Source organism: Camelina sativa, chromosome 8 (assembly GCF_030686135.1).
Source record: "Camelina sativa cultivar CO46 ecotype springtype chromosome 8, ASM3068613v1".
In the NCBI taxonomy this organism is placed as follows: Eukaryota; Viridiplantae; Streptophyta; class Magnoliopsida; order Brassicales; family Brassicaceae; genus Camelina; species Camelina sativa.
The window spans coordinates 21,949,555-21,966,888 of record NC_141887.1 but is presented as its reverse complement, the minus strand read 5'-3'; the positions used below and the strand labels follow the sequence as shown (position 1 = coordinate 21,966,888).

Sequence of the window (17,334 nt, the reverse complement as noted above, 5' to 3'; positions counted from 1 at the left end):
ATTAGTATAGTACAAGCGACAAATTTAATTTTGCTCAGGCCAGACCCATGGATAAGGTCTCATTAATTAGTTGATGAGAGGGGAAACACGGCTTTTTCATACTTGGACAAAGTCCATGTGTTCGATTCATACATCGGACTATGGCATATGCGTTAAAATACATTGACTTTAGAAAATAAGAACTACATACCTCAACTATTGTTTTTGTGCTAACATATACAAAAACGTGATTAATTAGTAACTTTGTTAATTTCTCCGTTAAGCCAATCTGACGTGGAATCCACGTGTGAAGGTAGAAGCAAACGACGTCGTTTTGGTTTATTTGAGAGTGTTAATTTTTGCCCAAAACGACATCGTTTCTCATTTGTCCCTAAATCTATCTCTCTTCCTCGAATCGATCTCTCTCGCAAAAGAACCATAGCGTTTGGGGATTTCGGGATTTCCGGTTAATCGGAAAAAATAGGAGCGGCGGAAGTTAATTGAGATGAATCTCGATGTTACCGATGAGACGAGAGTCGAAGAGCCAGTTCCTAGAAAGTAAATTTCTCCTTTTAACATTTCTGAATTTTGTTATTGTTGATCCGTTTTTGCGTTTTAATGATAGATGTCGATAGATAGTTTGAGTATTTGTTGTTCATAGTTGCATAGAGTGATAGATTATTAATGGGTCTGTTGGGGATACAAAAAATCTCGGTTCTTTATTGTTCCACTCCAAAAATTCACACAATTTTCTTTATTTTTTCAGCCCTGATGCTGATGATGATGCTACTTTCCAGATTTACCATGGTGGAAAGTTTGTCAATGCAGAAGGTAATGTGGCTATATATGTTGGAGGTGAGAGTCACACTCTTGAATGCAAGCCGGAAGCAGTTTTTACAAATATGTTGGAGTCTCTTGGGGTGTCTTTGTTTTGTCATAGGATCTGGTACAAACTTCCATTTGAATCTTGGAGAGAGTAGAAGCTACTGTATAATGGGAATTTTCAGAGGATGTGTCTAGCTGCTATGTTTACAAAATCCGTTGAGCTATATGTGGAAAAGGATGAGATATCTGAAGCAGATAATGGGGATAGAGGTCGTGATGATGATAATGGGGATAGAGGCCATGATGATGATAATGGGGATAGAGGTCCTGATGATGATAATGGGGATAGAGGTCGTGATGATGATAATGGGGATAGAGGTCGTGAAGCAGCCAACGAGGAAAGAACTTGTGATGGTGAAGATGATGTTAGGCCAGGTTATGTTAGAGGCGGTGATGATGATGAGGAAGATGATGTTCGAAATGGTGATGATGAAGAGGAGAGTTGCGATTCAGAGTCAACTCCAATGAATTCAGATGATGAGGATGATGGCCAAAAAAGTATTAGATACAAAAAAGGAAGTGGCGAGATAAGATTGGGGCAGGTATTTGACAGCATACCGCTATTCAAAGAAGTTGTGGTTGATTATTCTCTTCAAACAGGAAATAATGTGAAGTACACAAGGTGGGGATCCGAGAAATCTGAAGTGAGATGCGCTCTTGGTGGTGGTTGCAACTTCCGAATCTACTGTTCTTTTCAAAAACTCAACAACATGTACCAAGTCATGACTTGTGATGATGAACATTCTTGTGTCCCTAACAAGTTTAGCAAGGTAGTGAAGGATGGAGTCATTGCTAAATTATTATTGAATGACATTAGGAGAAATCCTAATTACAAGCCAAAGGCGTTACAAGAAACATTTGAGGACCGTTACAACTTGGTGGTGACAAATGATCAGTGTAGAAAGGCGAAGGCTAAAGCAATAAAAGCCATACAAGATGAACATGATCAGCAATTTGCTCGACTGTTCATAAAGTAAGTTCATGTCCTATTTTAACTTTTGGAACTTGTTGTAGTTTGACTGTTTAATATTAACTTTGTTTCTTGTTTTTGACAGTTCTAACCCGGAATCAACTGTGGAGGTGGGGACAGTCCGAACTGATGATGGTATTGAGAAGTTTGACACATTATACGTATGCTTGGCAGGACTCCGGAAGACATTTAATGCTCATTGTCGACCCATAATTGGGATAGATGGCTGTTTCTTGAAGAACAATGTCAAAGGTCAGCTGTTGGCAGCTATTGGAAGAGATGCCAATAACCAGTTCTATCCGGTTGCATGGGGTATTGTGCCTATTGAAAATACAGAGAGTTGGATTTGGTTTATTAAACTTCTTAAAGCATACTTGAATCTGGGTGATGGAGAAGGATTTAGTCTCATCTCAGACCGACAGAAGGTATGTTAACTTATCTACTTGTAATGCAATATATAATATGAGTTTAAAATCTAATTGTAATGCTATGATATAATTTTTTATAGGGTTTGCTTATTGCTGTGGAACAAGAGTTGCCCAAAGTAGAACATCGCATGTGTGCTCGCCACATATATGGGAATCTAAGGAGAGCATACCCAGGAAAAGAATTGCCTAAACACCTATTTTGGGCTGTTGCGAAAAGTTTCAATGAGGCAGACTCTAACAAAGCCATGGAAGAGCTGAAGCAGTTTGATCAGGGTGTTTATGAGGCAGTGATGAATAAGAATCCTAAGAATTGTACCCGTGCTTTCTTCAAGTGCACATCACTGTGCGAAGATGTGTCGAACAACTTCTCTGAGTCGTACAACAACACTATCAACCAAGCAAGAGAGATGTAATTGGTAGCAATGTTAGAGACGATAAGAAGACGATGCTTGATCAGGAATGATATGAGAAGAAAGAAGACTGCAAAGCATAAGGGAAAATACAGTTTGAAAGTGGCCAAAACCATAAAAGAAGAGCAGAGACACTTGAAGTATTGTGAGGTAATCCCTTGTGGCAATGGGCATTATGAAGTGGATGAACATGTTCATCATGGTTTCAGGGTAGATATGAATGCAAAAACATGTGCTTGTAGAAGGTGGAGTATGACAGGGATACCTTGTCGTCATGTTTTGCGAGTAATTGGGTTGAAGAAGAATCAGAAGCCTGAAGATTTTGTTACATGTGACTGGTTATTGACATCAAAATGGGTTGCTCAGTACAATGAACAACTGATGGGAGTTAATGGTATGTACTTTTGGGAGAAATCCGGTGAACAAGAGCTTCAGCCACCACCTAGAGAGAAAACTAAAGGGCGTACAAAGAAGCAGAAACGAATCAAGGGGAAGAATGAGTCTCCAAAGAAAAAGAGAAAGCAAGGAAAGGAAGTAGAAGAAGAGGCTCCTCCAAAGAAGGTGAAAATAACTAGAGAAGGAATCACTTTGCATTGTTCTCAATGTAGCAAGACTGGACATAACACAAGAAGCTGTCAAAATCCTGGGGTTCAAGGTAAGCAAGCTCAGCCAAGAAAGCGTCGAGGGGAAGGAGGTCCAAGTCTACCAAGTCAAGCCTCACAAGCACCTCAGATTTCACTTGGTGATTAATTGTTTTCTATCTTATGATGTTTAAAATTGTAGGATGATATTTTTTGGATGTTTATGATTCAGTTAGGATGATGGTTTTTAGGATGTTTCAGTTTAGTAAGGTTAATGATGATGGTGTAAGGTTAAGGATGACTCGGTTAGGATGATGGTGTGATGGAGGTTTTTTTTTTGTCACCTATTTCGGATTCGGATGAAGTATATAAGCCTCAAGGTTAAGGATGTTTAACTCCATTGCATTGCATAACTTAAGTCATACAAACTTGTCATACTTAAAAGAAGAAGGCGTACACAACAAACATCACTACACTACACACAATCAAATTTTTGACACAATGTAGAGATTGAATCTCTTTCTCACAACAAGCAATCACGGCTTTAAGTTCTCCAATCTCCTTCTCACATCCTTCTGCAACAGCTTTGATGGCTTGAATTTCATTTCCGTAGCTGTTCGATACGGCCTCACATGTGCGTGTCTCCATTGCTAAACTCTCCATCTCAGCTTCCACATCATATAACCCTTTCTCTAACCTTCCCACATCTCCTTTCAACTTCTCAACAACAATCTCAACCTCTTCCATCTCTTCCACCATGGATATATCGGTCCATTTGAACAAATGTCCATTATTTTCCTTTGAGCCGTAAGGACAACAATGAAAAATTCTCCATGGATTCTTCAATGTTTCTGAAGTCTTGATTATAGACGATGCACCACATCTACATTTTTTAGGTATTCCTCTTTCTGGTCCACGACGTGTGAAGGTCAATTCTAAGCCAAATTCCCACATCAAAATTCTGCATCTATATTTTCGAAATTGAACAATTGAAATTAAACCAAACACAAAACCAAACTTACCCGAACTAGATGACGAAGACATTGGATCCTATTTTTTCCGATTAACCGGAAACCCCGAAATCCCCAAACGCTATGGTTCTTTTGCGAGAGAGATCGATTCGAGGAAAAGAGATAGATTTAGGGACAAATGAGAAACGACGTCGTTTTGGGCAAAAATTAACACTCTCAAATAAACCAAAACGACGTCGTTTGCTTCTACCTTCACACGTGGATTCCACGTCAGATTGGCTTAACGGAGAAATTAACAGAGTTACTAATTAATCACGTTTTTGTATATGTTAGCACAAAAACAATAGTTGAGGTATGTAGTTCTTATTTTCTAAAGTCAATGTATTTTAACGCACAGGCCATAGTCTGATGTATGAATCGAACACATGGGCTTTGTCCAGGTATGAAAAAGCCGTTTTTCCTTGATGAGAGGTCAAGTTACCTTCCGAACTTCATTAACACTAGGGGGGATGTATTCAAAATAGAATTGTGGAGGATTTTGGAAGATTTATGATATTTTGGATTTTAGGAGATTTACAGTAAGATTTTAAGGTAGTTTGGTGGATTTAAATTATTTTCTATTTTTGAAAAAAAAAAATAGTTTGTGATTTGATGAGATTTGGTAGGACTTTAAGTGGGGTTTTAAGAGATTCTCAATAAACAAGAGATGTTCATATAGCATAAGCTGCATAACACAAAGAATGCAGAGATGTTCAAATACGTATAGGGGTATCATAACTATTAGAAAAATAATTTTCATACGTATAGGGATTGGTATCATATCACAAACTATTTTTTCTTAACAATTATGGTTGTCTTTTGTTAATACCATATACAATACGTATTTAAACAGTAATAAAAATACGTATAGGGGTTGGTTTTCTAATTCTTCTTGCTTGTATCTCTTCACTTTCTTGAGCAATACGATCCATTATTAAAAACCTACACAGTAACACAATCAAAACAAAAAACGTTGGGTGAAAAACAGAGAAAGTCACGACTTAAAACAAAGATTTCTATTATGAATACTACATACAATTCATAAAGAGGCTCAAAGGCACATGATCATTATAAGATATTAAGAACTACATATTTGATATTATAAAAAAAATGGAGTACCTCGCAGTAAGCTAGCGGTGGTGATGTCACGCAAATGTGTTTTAGTTGGATGAGCCTATGTATATTAAAAAAGATTGTGTAAATGTTAGTTTTTATACTTAAGCGTCACTTATATATCTCCGGTTCACTGCCATAGCACCAATTACAACACCGCACACCGTTGCTGCTGCACCGAGGCTCATGGAATAGTCATCTGCTGTAGGGACAATGATATATGTATTGACCATATAAAGAATTGTGTAAACCAAATTCAGCAACAGAGACATTTAGTGATATCTCCCATCTTCCTTATTATTTTGAAGCTCATGAAGGTTACGAGATACAGCTCCAACAACAGCTCCAAGGCCCTATATATCAACATTTATAATCAAAGTTAAGCTTAGATCGAGATTGATCAATACAGTTGCAAATAAGACTTGACTTACCACATGTCGAAAGACTTGCTGAAGCCTGAAGTTCATAATAAGATGAACCCAGCTTTAAATTAAAACCACAAATACAAACTGATCTATGTAATTCACTCAATTAGTGACAGAGACATGTTGCTGCTACAGGAAAATAAAGATTCAGATATGTGTGAGAATGAGATATGTATCAATAAGTGTGATTCATGATTGTGATGTGTTTGATTTGGTCAACCAGAGACTCTGTTTATTGAGAACTTGAAGCTATGGTGCAATCTACAAGTAATCACATGAGCGAAAATGGATCAGTTCAAAGGTAAGCCTCGTCTACCAAAGTTCGCCGTCCCCAAGCGCTACGATCTCCGCCTCAATCCCGATCTCATCGCCTGCACCTTCGCCGGAACTGTTGCCATGTAGCTCGACATAGTTGCCGATACTCGTTTCATCGTTCTCAGCGCAGCTGATCTCTCCGTCAACAATGCCTCCGTTTCCTTCACTCCTTTGCTGATCTCGGGACCTCTCTTCACTCTTTAGTCTTTGCAAACCTCTGTAAACGAGAGAGGAGAACAGAGAAAGGTACAACAGTACTATGAGTCTATGAGGTTGAGATAGAGATAGAGAGAGCCCATAATTTGTTTTTGTTGTAAAATTGTAATTTGTTTTTCTCGTAAAGAAACCAAAAGCTGAGATTTTTTTTTTTAAACCAATCCTTCAAAAACACACGTCTGAAGGTGAGATTTTTTTAATAGGATTTCTCTTACAAAAAAATGTATCCAAAGTCTCTCACAATCACTATTATATTTTTCTATAAAAAAAAAAGAATTTGGTTTTGAATAACAGTGGATTTGTTATGATTTTTGCAAATTATTGATTGAGTAAGAGTGGATTGTGAGTGATTTTGAATGATTTTTAACAAATATCATATTCAATAACAATGGATTTAAGATGTGATTTTAAAATCACTAGTTGAATAACAGGAGATTTTTAAAAAAATCACAAATCCTCTAAAATCCTGTTTTGAATACACCCCCTAGATTCCTCTAAAACATTTGTATAATAGCAAAAACAAACCAAACTTTTTTTTTCTTTCCGAAAGTGTAATAACTTGAAACATACAAAGAACTCTTGCTTTGTCTGTCAAACTTACACAAAAGTCAAGAGAAACCAAAACAGATCAAGAAACACATAGGTAAAAAAGATTTAAACAGAAAAAGAGGGTAATAATAAATAATGAAGAACACTAAACCGATTGTCTGGAGATGAAACCACCATGAACCAAAACCAATGTACAGTAACACAACGTGAAAAGCAGACATGACTGATACACTTCACCAGCGACTTGTGCTAATATGAGGGTGTCTATTGATGAACTTTGCAACTGAATGGTGTCTGTAGGTAAAGGCGGATCATTGGAGCTTCCGGAACTTTCTGGAAATGTTGGTGATTGATCTGAAGATGAGCTTCCGGAGCCTTGAGGCATATTGTTGTTACGGTCGTCCTTCTCCTCATCCTTGCTCTGGCTGCTACTGTCTGTGCCATCTGCGCCGTCTTTTGAAATGGTATTAACCACTTCGGGCCGTGGTTCTACTTTTACCCGCCTTAGGTGCAGCTACACACACAGAGTATATGAATATAATGTTTTAATGCAGTAACATAATGTTCCTTTACCAAGCAATAAAACCGGTTTGATTGGAAAAAAAAATTCCCTTCAATGGTACGAAACCTAAAAAATAGGCAGAGAAATTTGAAGTTTCTTTAGAAGATCATAACTTCTTGCAAAGACCTAAAAAGTAAAAAAATAAAGCTGCAGATACTTTGTATATGTTATGCTAAAAATTGGGCTGTAGATAGTAAGTAAATATGTACCTGTAGATGCAAATTGACTTCGTCGGGCCGTGATAGGAACGGGAAATCTCCTCCAGTCTTTAAGTAAGCTCTCCTTGCTTCGGGATACCTCTCTGTAAGTTCATCCTTAAGATGTTGTGGTATTGCGCAGTAATCATTCGTCTGATTTTAGAAGACAAAACAGCATCGTTAGATGACACAATACACTAACGTGCATTCATAATACCAAAAGTCCAAGATAAGAGTTACTCAAAACCTACATCCATTATAGTGATGGCCGAATCAGAGAGTAGTAGAGATCCCACGGAAGCAGCATCCACTGTTAAGGTTAACCGGGCAGCCAAATCATCTTTTGACAATGTCTCAACCTAAATCAGAGCAAACCAAAGTAACTGGGATAAGTTAATCTCAAAAACCTTCTTCACATGTTCTTTAGATCTGTTCAAGAAAATATCGAAGAGAAACTTTTCAGGGAGCCACCTGAGAAACAGCAAAGTCCACAGAGTCAGCGATAAAGGGTTCGTGAGGTCCATCACGTATTCCCGTTAAGACGTATCGTTTCAACAAAAAAGAAGGAGTCCAACTAACACTGCACAGTGGATCCAAAAATTCTTGAGAGTCAGTACAAATCCTTAGGCATACACAAGAAAAGTAAAAATGGAACTATCATATAAGAGAGAGACATACAAAGGAGCCCATGGCATTGCAGCAGCAAATGTGCGAGTATCCAAATACGTATTCGATAAAACCAATGATTTAACTCGTCTTGGACGGTGATGAGCAAAGAGTTGTGCTAAGAAGCCTCCAAGGGAGGTACCATAGAGATGAACCTGTTAAAAACGATCAAGTACAATCACTTGCAATGCATATATCTTTTCGCATCAGTAAAACGAATTAGAGAGTAACTTAAAGAGATCTTACGTGATGAACATCAATGGTGTCCAAGAATTTCTCAAATGCTTGAATCCACTCATGATAACTCCAAACCCGTGGTATGTCAACTGAAATTACCCGATAACCCTGGAATTGCAGATTTAACAACATTAAAGAAAACAAATTCAACATTTTAGGAGATACATAGTCAGTCTCCAAGGACACAGCAACACAAAAGCATCGTAGTAACAAATGTATAAAGCTACATGAAAATCAAAAAGATTGTTTCCAGATACAAGTTCAAAGACTACAATTTGGCATACCTTCATAGAGAGTGCCATAATCTGTTTATAATAAACATCTGCAGTTCCAGCGATTCCAGGAATACATATGAGCGGAGGAACAGTCTTTGGACCAAAGTCATAATAACGCCATTGCTTAGTCCCAATCTGCAGTCAAGATTCACATAACATAACTACAGATATAACACTCATTCCGATGGTTCAGAAATACATGTACACAGCATAACAAACTACAATTTTCCCAACTAGAGAAGCAACAAAACCCCGATGTTAATACCTGCTTTGATAAATAACCTTTACTTATCAAATAGAACAAGAATCTCAAAAACATTCCTTTACTTTTACACAATGAGAGTGATTAATTAGCAGCTCTGACAATATAAGATGCAAGGCTAGGCTACTCATAGATCAAAATCAAAGGCAACCACCCCAGAGATCAAAATGGAGAGTTAGAACTTAAACTAAAAGACCAACAAGTTCTTGCTTTTAGACAAGAACCCAGAATTTATCAACTTAAGTAACATCATTAGCCAAATCCAAATGTATTCTCATAAACCCAAGAAAAAAGGGTTCAATCCAAAATCTGTAAGCATAAATTTAAAACCCAAATCATGTGAATTTTAGCTACTCACATAAACCCATATACGATTGAACTACTCACATCAAGAATTCTCCTAAGATTAGCCTCAAATGATTAAAACCCATAAGCGAATAATAAAAAATTAACATACTTTTTTTATCAAAACCTCAAGAAGCGTAAATCAAAAGTCAAAGAGAGAGGAAGAAGGAAGCTTACGGGAATCTTATGAAGAGGAACCTGAGATTTGAAGTAGACGTAATCTCCGGGCGTCGAAGAGGCGCCTTTCATGGCCGATCGGAGATTTTCAACATCCGATACTCCTCGAATCGAATCGATCAAATCAAATAAATCTCATTAAAAAAAAACGATTTTTAATTTTTTTTTTCTCTGATTCTTTTGAGAGAAAGATTTAACGGCAAGATAACAGAGTCTCCGATATCAACTGCCTATCAACGTTGACGCCGTTAGTGTAGCAGTCATTCTCAGTTTTGCCAACAACATATGTAATTGTTGTCATCATGACTCATCTTCTCACATGTTTAATTAAATTTTGGTTATTCCTAATGAGAAAAACAATTAAAAAAAATAGTAAAAAAAAATTCAAAGGTCTATAGACAAGTAAAATGAAATGACAAAAATATACAGAGATTTGATAAGTTGTAGATATAGACGATTTTGTTTAAAAGTAAAAAAATGAAAATATTTGAGTTAACTCTTTTTCTACTACATCATCCATGTATATATATATATATATATATATGTCAGAGATATTTGATTTAATTATATTAAAATTAAATAGTTAGATTTTTTTTAAATGAAAATATAAGTAAATTATTATGAATTTTGTTTTTTGTGCTAATGTATGTTCAAATCTTTATAGACAACTTATTGTTCATGAATTTTAATTCTCTTATTTCGTATTGAGATATCCAATTTGAATCATTTACTATTAGATCTTTTCATTTGGACGTATCCGGATGATGAGATTCTAACACCACCAATGTCAAAAGTACATAAAACAATTTACATTTCGAGCTAAATGGAAATGTTTACGCCAAACTTATTTGAAACGATTTGTAATTTTGCGTCAATTTTTTTCAAAGAGGTACAACTACTCTCTCACAATATACACGTCACTATTTTTTTTTTTTTTTGTCATAAACAAACCAAATTTGAGATGTCAATGTTGGTTATTTAGAAAGTGGTCTATAGAAAAATTCAGCTTATGTGTTTAGAGACATAAAAGAAAATTATGTACTACTTTGGCTAGCTATAACCTTTTTATAATTATTAACAAGATCTCTTTAACCATCCTACTAATTACACAGTAACATATTCTGGAAAAGAAAATGAATTTTTTTTTTTTTTTTACTTTTAAAAGTTACCATCTACAAATACCAGGAAAACAATATCTTTAAATTTTACATCACACATATCAAAATAATAAAAGTTTAACACCAAATTTATTGTAAATCACATTGAAGGAGAAAGGAACCTCATCGAAAACTTGATTGCGCACGAGAAAATCGAAATATTTCTCCAAAATAAAGATCTGACTTATTTGAAAGGATGGAGTAATCGATTAAAAAACAGTTTTTTTCTCCATCTTTTCTTCACCTGTCTGTTCCTGAACAGAAGTTGGAAGATCTTACAATGATAGTCTGGTTAAGTCGATCCAGTGATTGTACTTGACTGATGGTGAGGGAATGAAGAGCTTTGAAGATATACCATTAAAAAAAGCATCAAAAAATTTGGAGTCATTATCCCCATTCGAGCAGGTTTTCTTAGAACAAGAGATTTTTGGAAGTTTTCATCTTCATTTTTCATGGCCATTTTTCACGTTGACTCAAACTTCTAGATTAAGAAAAAGTCTTTACAAAAAGTTAAAAGAACAAAATAATAATAAAAAATCTCTTAAAAAATTAATAAAATTCAAAGGAATACGTACACACGGATTTTGGTTAGATTTATTTTTCGTATAACATCATTATGTATTGGAGATATTCGATCTAATTATATTCTGATTCTATAGTTAGAATTAAGAATAGAGATAAAAATATAAGTAATTGTTACGAATTTTTGTTGTTGTTTAGAATTCTTCGACAATGCTAAAATATCTATGTTCGAATATATATGGACAACTTATTGTTTCTGGACTTCGATTCTCCTATCTCGTATTAATATATCCAAATTAAATCATTTACTGGATCTTTTCATTTGGACGTATCTGGATGATGAAATTTTGACGCCCCCAATATCAATAGTACATCAAGAATATACATTTCTACGTCATTTTTGCATGATCTATTGGAAGAAACTAAACGAAAATAATTAATTAATTTGGCCAAATTCATTTTGAAATGGTTTGTAATTTTGTGTCCATTTCTTTTCAAAGAGGTCCCACTAATCTTCTGTAATAGATCCATTACAATTTTTTTAGTCATTAACAAACCAAATTTGAGATGTCCATTTTGGTTAATGTTTGAAAATGGCCTAAAAAACCTTCAGCTTCTGCGTCTACAAACATATGGAAAAGTTTTGTACTACTTTGGCTAGCTATAACTTTTTATTATTGTTGACAGGCCTTTTAACCATCCCTTTTAATTACATTAACATCTTTTAGAAAAGAAAATCAGATTTCTATTTTCTTTTTAACTTTTAGAAGTTAGCACTTACAAATACCACCAAAACAATATGTTCAAATTTGACATAACACATCAAAGTAGTAAAAGTTTAACACCAAAATCACATTGAATGAGAAGTGAATAAAGAAGCTAAGGTGAATAGATGTCTCGGCATTTTGAAAATGAGATACGAAGAGAGGTGTTCAACTTTTTCGCAAAATAATACAGATGGGTTTTCTCTAAAAGCTTGACCAAAGAAACGGTTTCTCTCTGGGCGATATCTCCAAAAAAACGGTTCAACAAGAACTCACCGGCTTTCACAGTTTTTCCGGCCGGCGCCGGTTACTCTGGCGTCGGTCGGCCCTTTTCTCTTAATTCTAGTCTTTCATTCTTTTTTTCTGTATAGCTTTTGATAATTACTTTGGCAAATCCAGGATTCAAAATCCCCACCGTTTGCTCCTTTGTAATGATGGTGAGGAAAGATCTGATTCCAATAACGTTTGTTTGTGTTATCGGATCCGTACTGTCACCATCGCCGGCTTGTGTGGTGTTTCATTACACCCAAAACTCATTAGGAGTTCCGTATCTGAGTCGGGAAAGGATTGCCTCGTTTTGTCTCTGTCGCGGTTGGAGTTCTACTCAAACTTGCATCTTCATTCTCTCCTTTTGGGAGAGTGTATTTCTGACCTTATTCAAGCCCCGGCCCAAGAGTAGTTGTGTCAGTTTCCTTCCATCTCCGATTGATGGTCGTCGTTTCATACCCAATATAAGGTTTCTTCAACCTTATAGAATCCTTCGATCTAAATTGTACTTCTTCAATCTTAGAAACAAAGATCAAAGTAGGATATGGGATCCGGGAGTGAATGTTGTTGATACTATCATTTGGGTGATGGATATATGGCTACATCAATTTGGCTATGGTTGTATTGGCATTTCGAAGTCAAATATGGTTTTGATCAATTATAAGCGACTATACATGGTTATTGGTCAAATTTGCAGTTTGAAGAACGCATCAACATTGTTTAGATGGGAACATTTTCTCATCATCAGGTTACAAGAAGTTAATTATGTATATGATGTTGATGCTTATGTTAATTTGTTGGCCGAAGTTGTACAAGAGATGGAAACAACATGGTTTTCTCTCGTGGTATTGATATTACATTCAGAGAGTCAAAAAGCTGTGACTATAACTATTCAAATCCTTCGATCTTTGGATGTTGGTGATGATACTGTTGGCCGAAGTGTGGGATCTACCAAAGGACTATGGTTCTCCCTTGTGAGTTTTGGAGATTTGCTAAAATTTAGCCACAAGCTTTTCTCAAAGGATATTACGGTCTAGATTACTACTACATTGATGCTATTTGTAAGTATTGTGAAGAAAATTACAGAGTCAAGATATATAAAAAGACTTTGGTACGGAAGCATTGGTACCAATATGTCTATATTTCAGAGTTATGTTTGGACACATCGGGTTTACATGTACGGTTTGCAAAAAGAAAGTTCAGCCAAAGGATGCTGCATGCTAACCGTAACAGAGAGAAATCAAATATGAAGTTGGACAATAATCGATTTTATGATCGGTTAGCGAGTAAGGCTACTCTTCGGAAAGCATCGTCAATCTCTCTTCTGCTATATTTTTCTCACTTTATGATACATACATATGTGTATGTAATAATTGTATTCTATTAACTCTGTATAATGTCTTTGTAATTTACTCTTTACAATTAATGAAAGTTTGATTTACCCAAAAAAAAAAAAGACGTCTTTCAACCTTTGTGAGAGAATATAGCTATTGGGCAATCAAATATATTATCATAAAATTGAACGATTCATAATTCTTTCATACACATATAGCTAAAAAAAATTTATACATCTCATCGACACAAAGAAGCTGAACATAAATTCAATCCGTGAAAACCTATTCACCTGGAATTAACGTTGGCTTCAATAAGTCGACCGAAAATTCCAAACCAAAAAAAAAGGAAATTTCTGAGTGAAAAGGAAACTTTTTTTGGTGAGAAAACCCTAAAATATATGACCGTTGGACACGCTTATATATATATATATATATATCTCTTCCTAGAGGTAACCCTAAAGCGTCACAATTAATTCTCTTCTCTCAGACTTTGCTCTCATTACCATCACGAAGTCTTCTTTCCGTATGTGAATCTCTTCTCCATTGTCGATTCGCTAGCTACCAATTGTTGTGTCAGAGATCTCAACGGCTGAAATCAACTTAGGTTTTGGACGCAATGGCTGTGTCATGAACTACGAGAGATCATTGAGGATGATTCTACTAGGAAAGATAAAAGCAGAGGTGTTGAAGAATTTGAACATGGAAACAGAGTCGTGTTCCATCTGTCTTGAGAATCTTGTTAAATTCGGGTTTTACTATGGGCTTCCAACTCAAAACCAATTGGCAATGAGTGGATTGGCCATAATCATTTATATATTAAAATAAGTCCCATTACATCTTCCAATGTGGGATCTTTCTCCACACGCCCCCTCAAGATAATGGTTATTCTAGCCGTTAATCTTGACAGGATCCATCACGCCCCCTCGAGATAATGCTCTTTATTTAGCTATCTCAATAGAATTGGGCTTTCCTTTGGACCATCAATTAATGGGGTGATCAGGCCTCTTTCCGAGCCGGATTAATTAACGGGCCAGCGTGTGTAGGCTCTGATACCATGAACAGATCGATAAAAGGAAGAAGGTTTTCTCTTGTATCTTATTAATCACGAGTACAAAAGTTATATAGTGGTATGAACATATCTAGTTTCCTAAATAATTACAACTGAGATCAATTATCATTTAAGTGGATTGATATGGGATCAATTATCTCATTGATATGAGATCAAATCCCATTACACATTGAGCGTTACAAGGCTCGCTTGGTCGCACTTGGTAATAAGCATATTGAGGGAGAAGATTATGGTGACACTTTTGCACCAGTGGCAAAGATGGGAACGATGCGTCTATTTTTGAAAGTGGCTACTGGGAATGCTTGGCCTGTTTATCAAATGGACGTTCAACGCTTTTCTTCACGGTGACCTTACTGAAGAAGTCTATATGAAACCTCCACCTGGTTTCTATCCAAAGGATGAAACGAAGGTTTGTCGCTTGCGAAAGTCTATCTACGGTCTCAAGCAAGCATCAAGATGATGGTTTGCCAACTATCACAGGGACTTCGGGACTACGGTTTCAAGCAAACACATGCTGACTACTCTCTGTTTACTTTTGATCGTGATGGTATCCAGATACGCTTCCTTATCTACGTTGACGACATGATACTTACTAGCAGCAACGATCAGGCTTTAGCATCATTCAAATCCTATCTTTCCTCATGTTTTAAGATGAAAGATCTAGGCACTTTGAAATATTTTTTGGGCATTGAGGTCTCTCGCAACAAAACCGGATTCTATTTGAGCCAACGAAAGTATGCTCTACTACCATGTTAAATTCAGGTTTTACTATGGGCTTCCAACTCAAAACCAATTGACAATGAGTGGATTGGCCCTAACCCTTTATATATTAAATAAGTCTCATTACATCTTCCAATGTGGGATCTTTCTCCACAAATCTCTCCTGTCCGAAACCTTGCGACTTCATGACACGCATGACTTGTTCCCATGTATTTCACGGTTTCTGTCTCTTTGAGTGGCTCAAGCGTAAACACACTTGTCCGTTGTGTCGGACTGTGCTCTAGGCTCGATGATTGGAACAATGGATAGAAACTAGGGTTTCATATACTGATTGCAAAACTTGGGTCACACGCTCTATTTTTAGGGGAATTTCATGTAATTTAGTTATTAAAGTTTCAAATCCAAGTTAGAAATTCAAGTAATTTAGTTATTAAAGTTTCAAATCCAAGTTAGAAATTCTAATTTGGTGTCACACTTTCTGTGCCTACTGCAAGGAATAGAATGTAATTTGTGTTTTGTAAGGGTTTCAAATCAATTTAAGGATCGAAGAGGTCTGAAATCTTTTAGTAACATCATTACTTCTAATCACACAAAACTCCAAACGTTGTTGGTTTTGTGCGTTCACATGCAACTCGTAACGTCTTGACCAATAACCAAAACCATTCACAATAAACTCTCTGAGTACAACTCTTAAGAGTGGGTTTTTTTCGAAATACTTTATGCACCTTCTTCAATGTGATCATATATTTGTTCAGAGATCCTTGGAGAAAATATACAGAGTTTCATATCTTAATTAAGCTTTCATTACAGTTCTTCTGCAGCCACTTTTAATCTCCATGACACAATTCTCACAATGATATGACCAGCCTTGTGATTCTAAATGTTCCGACTTGAAGTTAGATTTGTAGAGAATTTGGGAATGTGATGAGTTGGAAAACTATTTATATTTGAATAAATACTACATCAAGTTCATGAACTCATCTACATGAAGCATACATCAAAATTAGTGTAAGAACACTGGAAAAGAATGAATCAAAAAGAAGAGGTGACAAAGAGGTGTGAATGAGTTCTTTAAATTATAAAAATTAGGTCCTAATTTGCACCCAAGAAAACAAAAAAAATCTTTGAGTCCTAGTCGTCTTAATAGGTAATAGGAACAAAAAACAATATCGATGAAATCAATTAAAAGGAAATAAGAACTATATGACGTTATATATCTTCACTACGTAACCCTTAAGCTTCACAATTATCTTCTCTCTCAAGTCTCAACTAGCTCTCATTACGTTTTACGACTTCTTCTTATCTGTGTGTGAATCTCTTCTAAATTTTTTCAGAGAGTTTCTGTTTTCGTTTTCAAAACATGAATGGTCCCATTGTTCCCGAATTGACATTTCGATCCATCAACTCAAGGAAAATGAAAGCAGAGGATTTGATGAGTTTGAACATGGAAACAGATCCCTGTTCCATCTGTCTCGAGAGTCTAGTCTCCGGTTCGAAACCTATCGAAGTCACACCATGTCTTCCACAATGAATGTCTCTTGGAGTGGCTTAAGCGTAAAAATACTTGTCCATTGTGTCGGACTGTGCTCTACGATCGTTGATTGGAACAAAGGATTATTGCACAACTTGGGTCAGAGATTATTGCACAAAGGATTATTATTTTTTAGGGATTTTTTTTTAATGTAATTTTGTTATTAGGGTTTCCAATCGTAGTAATTAGAGATTCTAATTTTGTGTCACACGCTCTAAAAGTGTATGAAATTGAATGTGTTCTTTTTAGGTTTTAACATCAGTTTGTCATAATATCATAAGCTACATATATACATAGCTATTATTAAACTCTCTAAGTAAAATTGTTAAGATTGGTTTTTCAAAATTGTGATATTCGTAGTGTAGAGC

The 17,334-nt window shown here is 35.9% G+C and overlaps 3 protein-coding genes, 1 long non-coding RNA gene and 2 pseudogenes across 4 annotated transcripts; 3 read left to right on the top strand and 3 right to left on the bottom strand.

The window, feature by feature from the left end:
• Positions 1–484: 484 nt before the first annotated feature.
• On the top strand, positions 485–2,268 carry LOC147940303 (uncharacterized; annotated as a pseudogene).
• A 122-nt stretch (positions 2,269–2,390) lies between these two features.
• On the top strand, positions 2,391–3,422 carry LOC147940302 (uncharacterized; annotated as a pseudogene).
• A 269-nt stretch (positions 3,423–3,691) lies between these two features.
• Positions 3,692–4,207, bottom strand: LOC147940301 (uncharacterized protein At4g04775-like). The gene has a single exon (XM_087461249.1). The coding sequence runs from the start codon at positions 4,205–4,207 to the stop codon at positions 3,692–3,694; it is 516 nt and encodes a 171-aa protein (XP_087317375.1).
• A 766-nt stretch (positions 4,208–4,973) lies between these two features.
• LOC104707517 (uncharacterized) lies at positions 4,974–6,455 on the bottom strand. The gene is made up of 3 exons (XR_754661.2): positions 5,808–6,455; positions 5,383–5,729; positions 4,974–5,205 (listed from the first exon to the last, which is right to left on the bottom strand). It is a non-coding gene; the product is annotated as an uncharacterized LOC104707517 (long non-coding RNA).
• Positions 6,456–6,843: 388 nt separating this feature from the next.
• On the bottom strand, positions 6,844–9,860 carry LOC104707516 (uncharacterized). The gene is made up of 8 exons (XM_010423887.3): positions 9,603–9,860; positions 8,828–8,953; positions 8,553–8,651; positions 8,319–8,461; positions 8,112–8,220; positions 7,892–7,999; positions 7,653–7,793; positions 6,844–7,395 (listed from the first exon to the last, which is right to left on the bottom strand). The coding sequence occupies exons 1-8, from the start codon at positions 9,672–9,674 to the stop codon at positions 7,027–7,029; spliced, it is 1,167 nt and encodes a 388-aa protein (XP_010422189.2). The 5' UTR covers positions 9,675–9,860; the 3' UTR covers positions 6,844–7,026.
• A 4,437-nt stretch (positions 9,861–14,297) lies between these two features.
• On the top strand, positions 14,298–15,719 carry LOC104709690 (uncharacterized). The gene is made up of 2 exons (XM_019228781.2): positions 14,298–14,385; positions 15,595–15,719. The coding sequence occupies exons 1-2, from the start codon at positions 14,298–14,300 to the stop codon at positions 15,717–15,719; spliced, it is 213 nt and encodes a 70-aa protein (XP_019084326.2).
• Positions 15,720–17,334: the final 1,615 nt, after the last annotated feature.

What these genes read in the sequence shown, in the direction of transcription:
- LOC104709690 (XM_019228781.2), top strand. Translation starts at nt 14,298, where the DNA reads ATGATTCTACTAGGAAAGATAAAAGCAGAGGTGTTGAAGAATTTGAAC. An exon ending in CATCTGTCTTGAGAATCTTG is followed by an intron (nt 14,386 to 15,594) that starts TTAAATTCGGGT and finishes TCTCCACAAATC; the next exon opens with TCTCCTGTCCGAAACCTTGC.
- LOC147940301 (XM_087461249.1), bottom strand. Translation starts at nt 4,207, where the DNA reads ATGTGGGAATTTGGCTTAGAATTGACCTTCACACGTCGTGGACCAGAA.
- LOC104707516 (XM_010423887.3), bottom strand. Translation starts at nt 9,674, where the DNA reads ATGAAAGGCGCCTCTTCGACGCCCGGAGATTACGTCTACTTCAAATCT. An exon ending in TGGACTTTGCTGTTTCTCAG is followed by an intron (nt 8,000 to 8,111) that starts GTGGCTCCCTGA and finishes GCTCTGATTTAG; the next exon opens with GTTGAGACATTGTCAAAAGA. An exon ending in CGGCCATCACTATAATGGAT is followed by an intron (nt 7,794 to 7,891) that starts GTAGGTTTTGAG and finishes TTCTAAAATCAG; the next exon opens with ACGAATGATTACTGCGCAAT.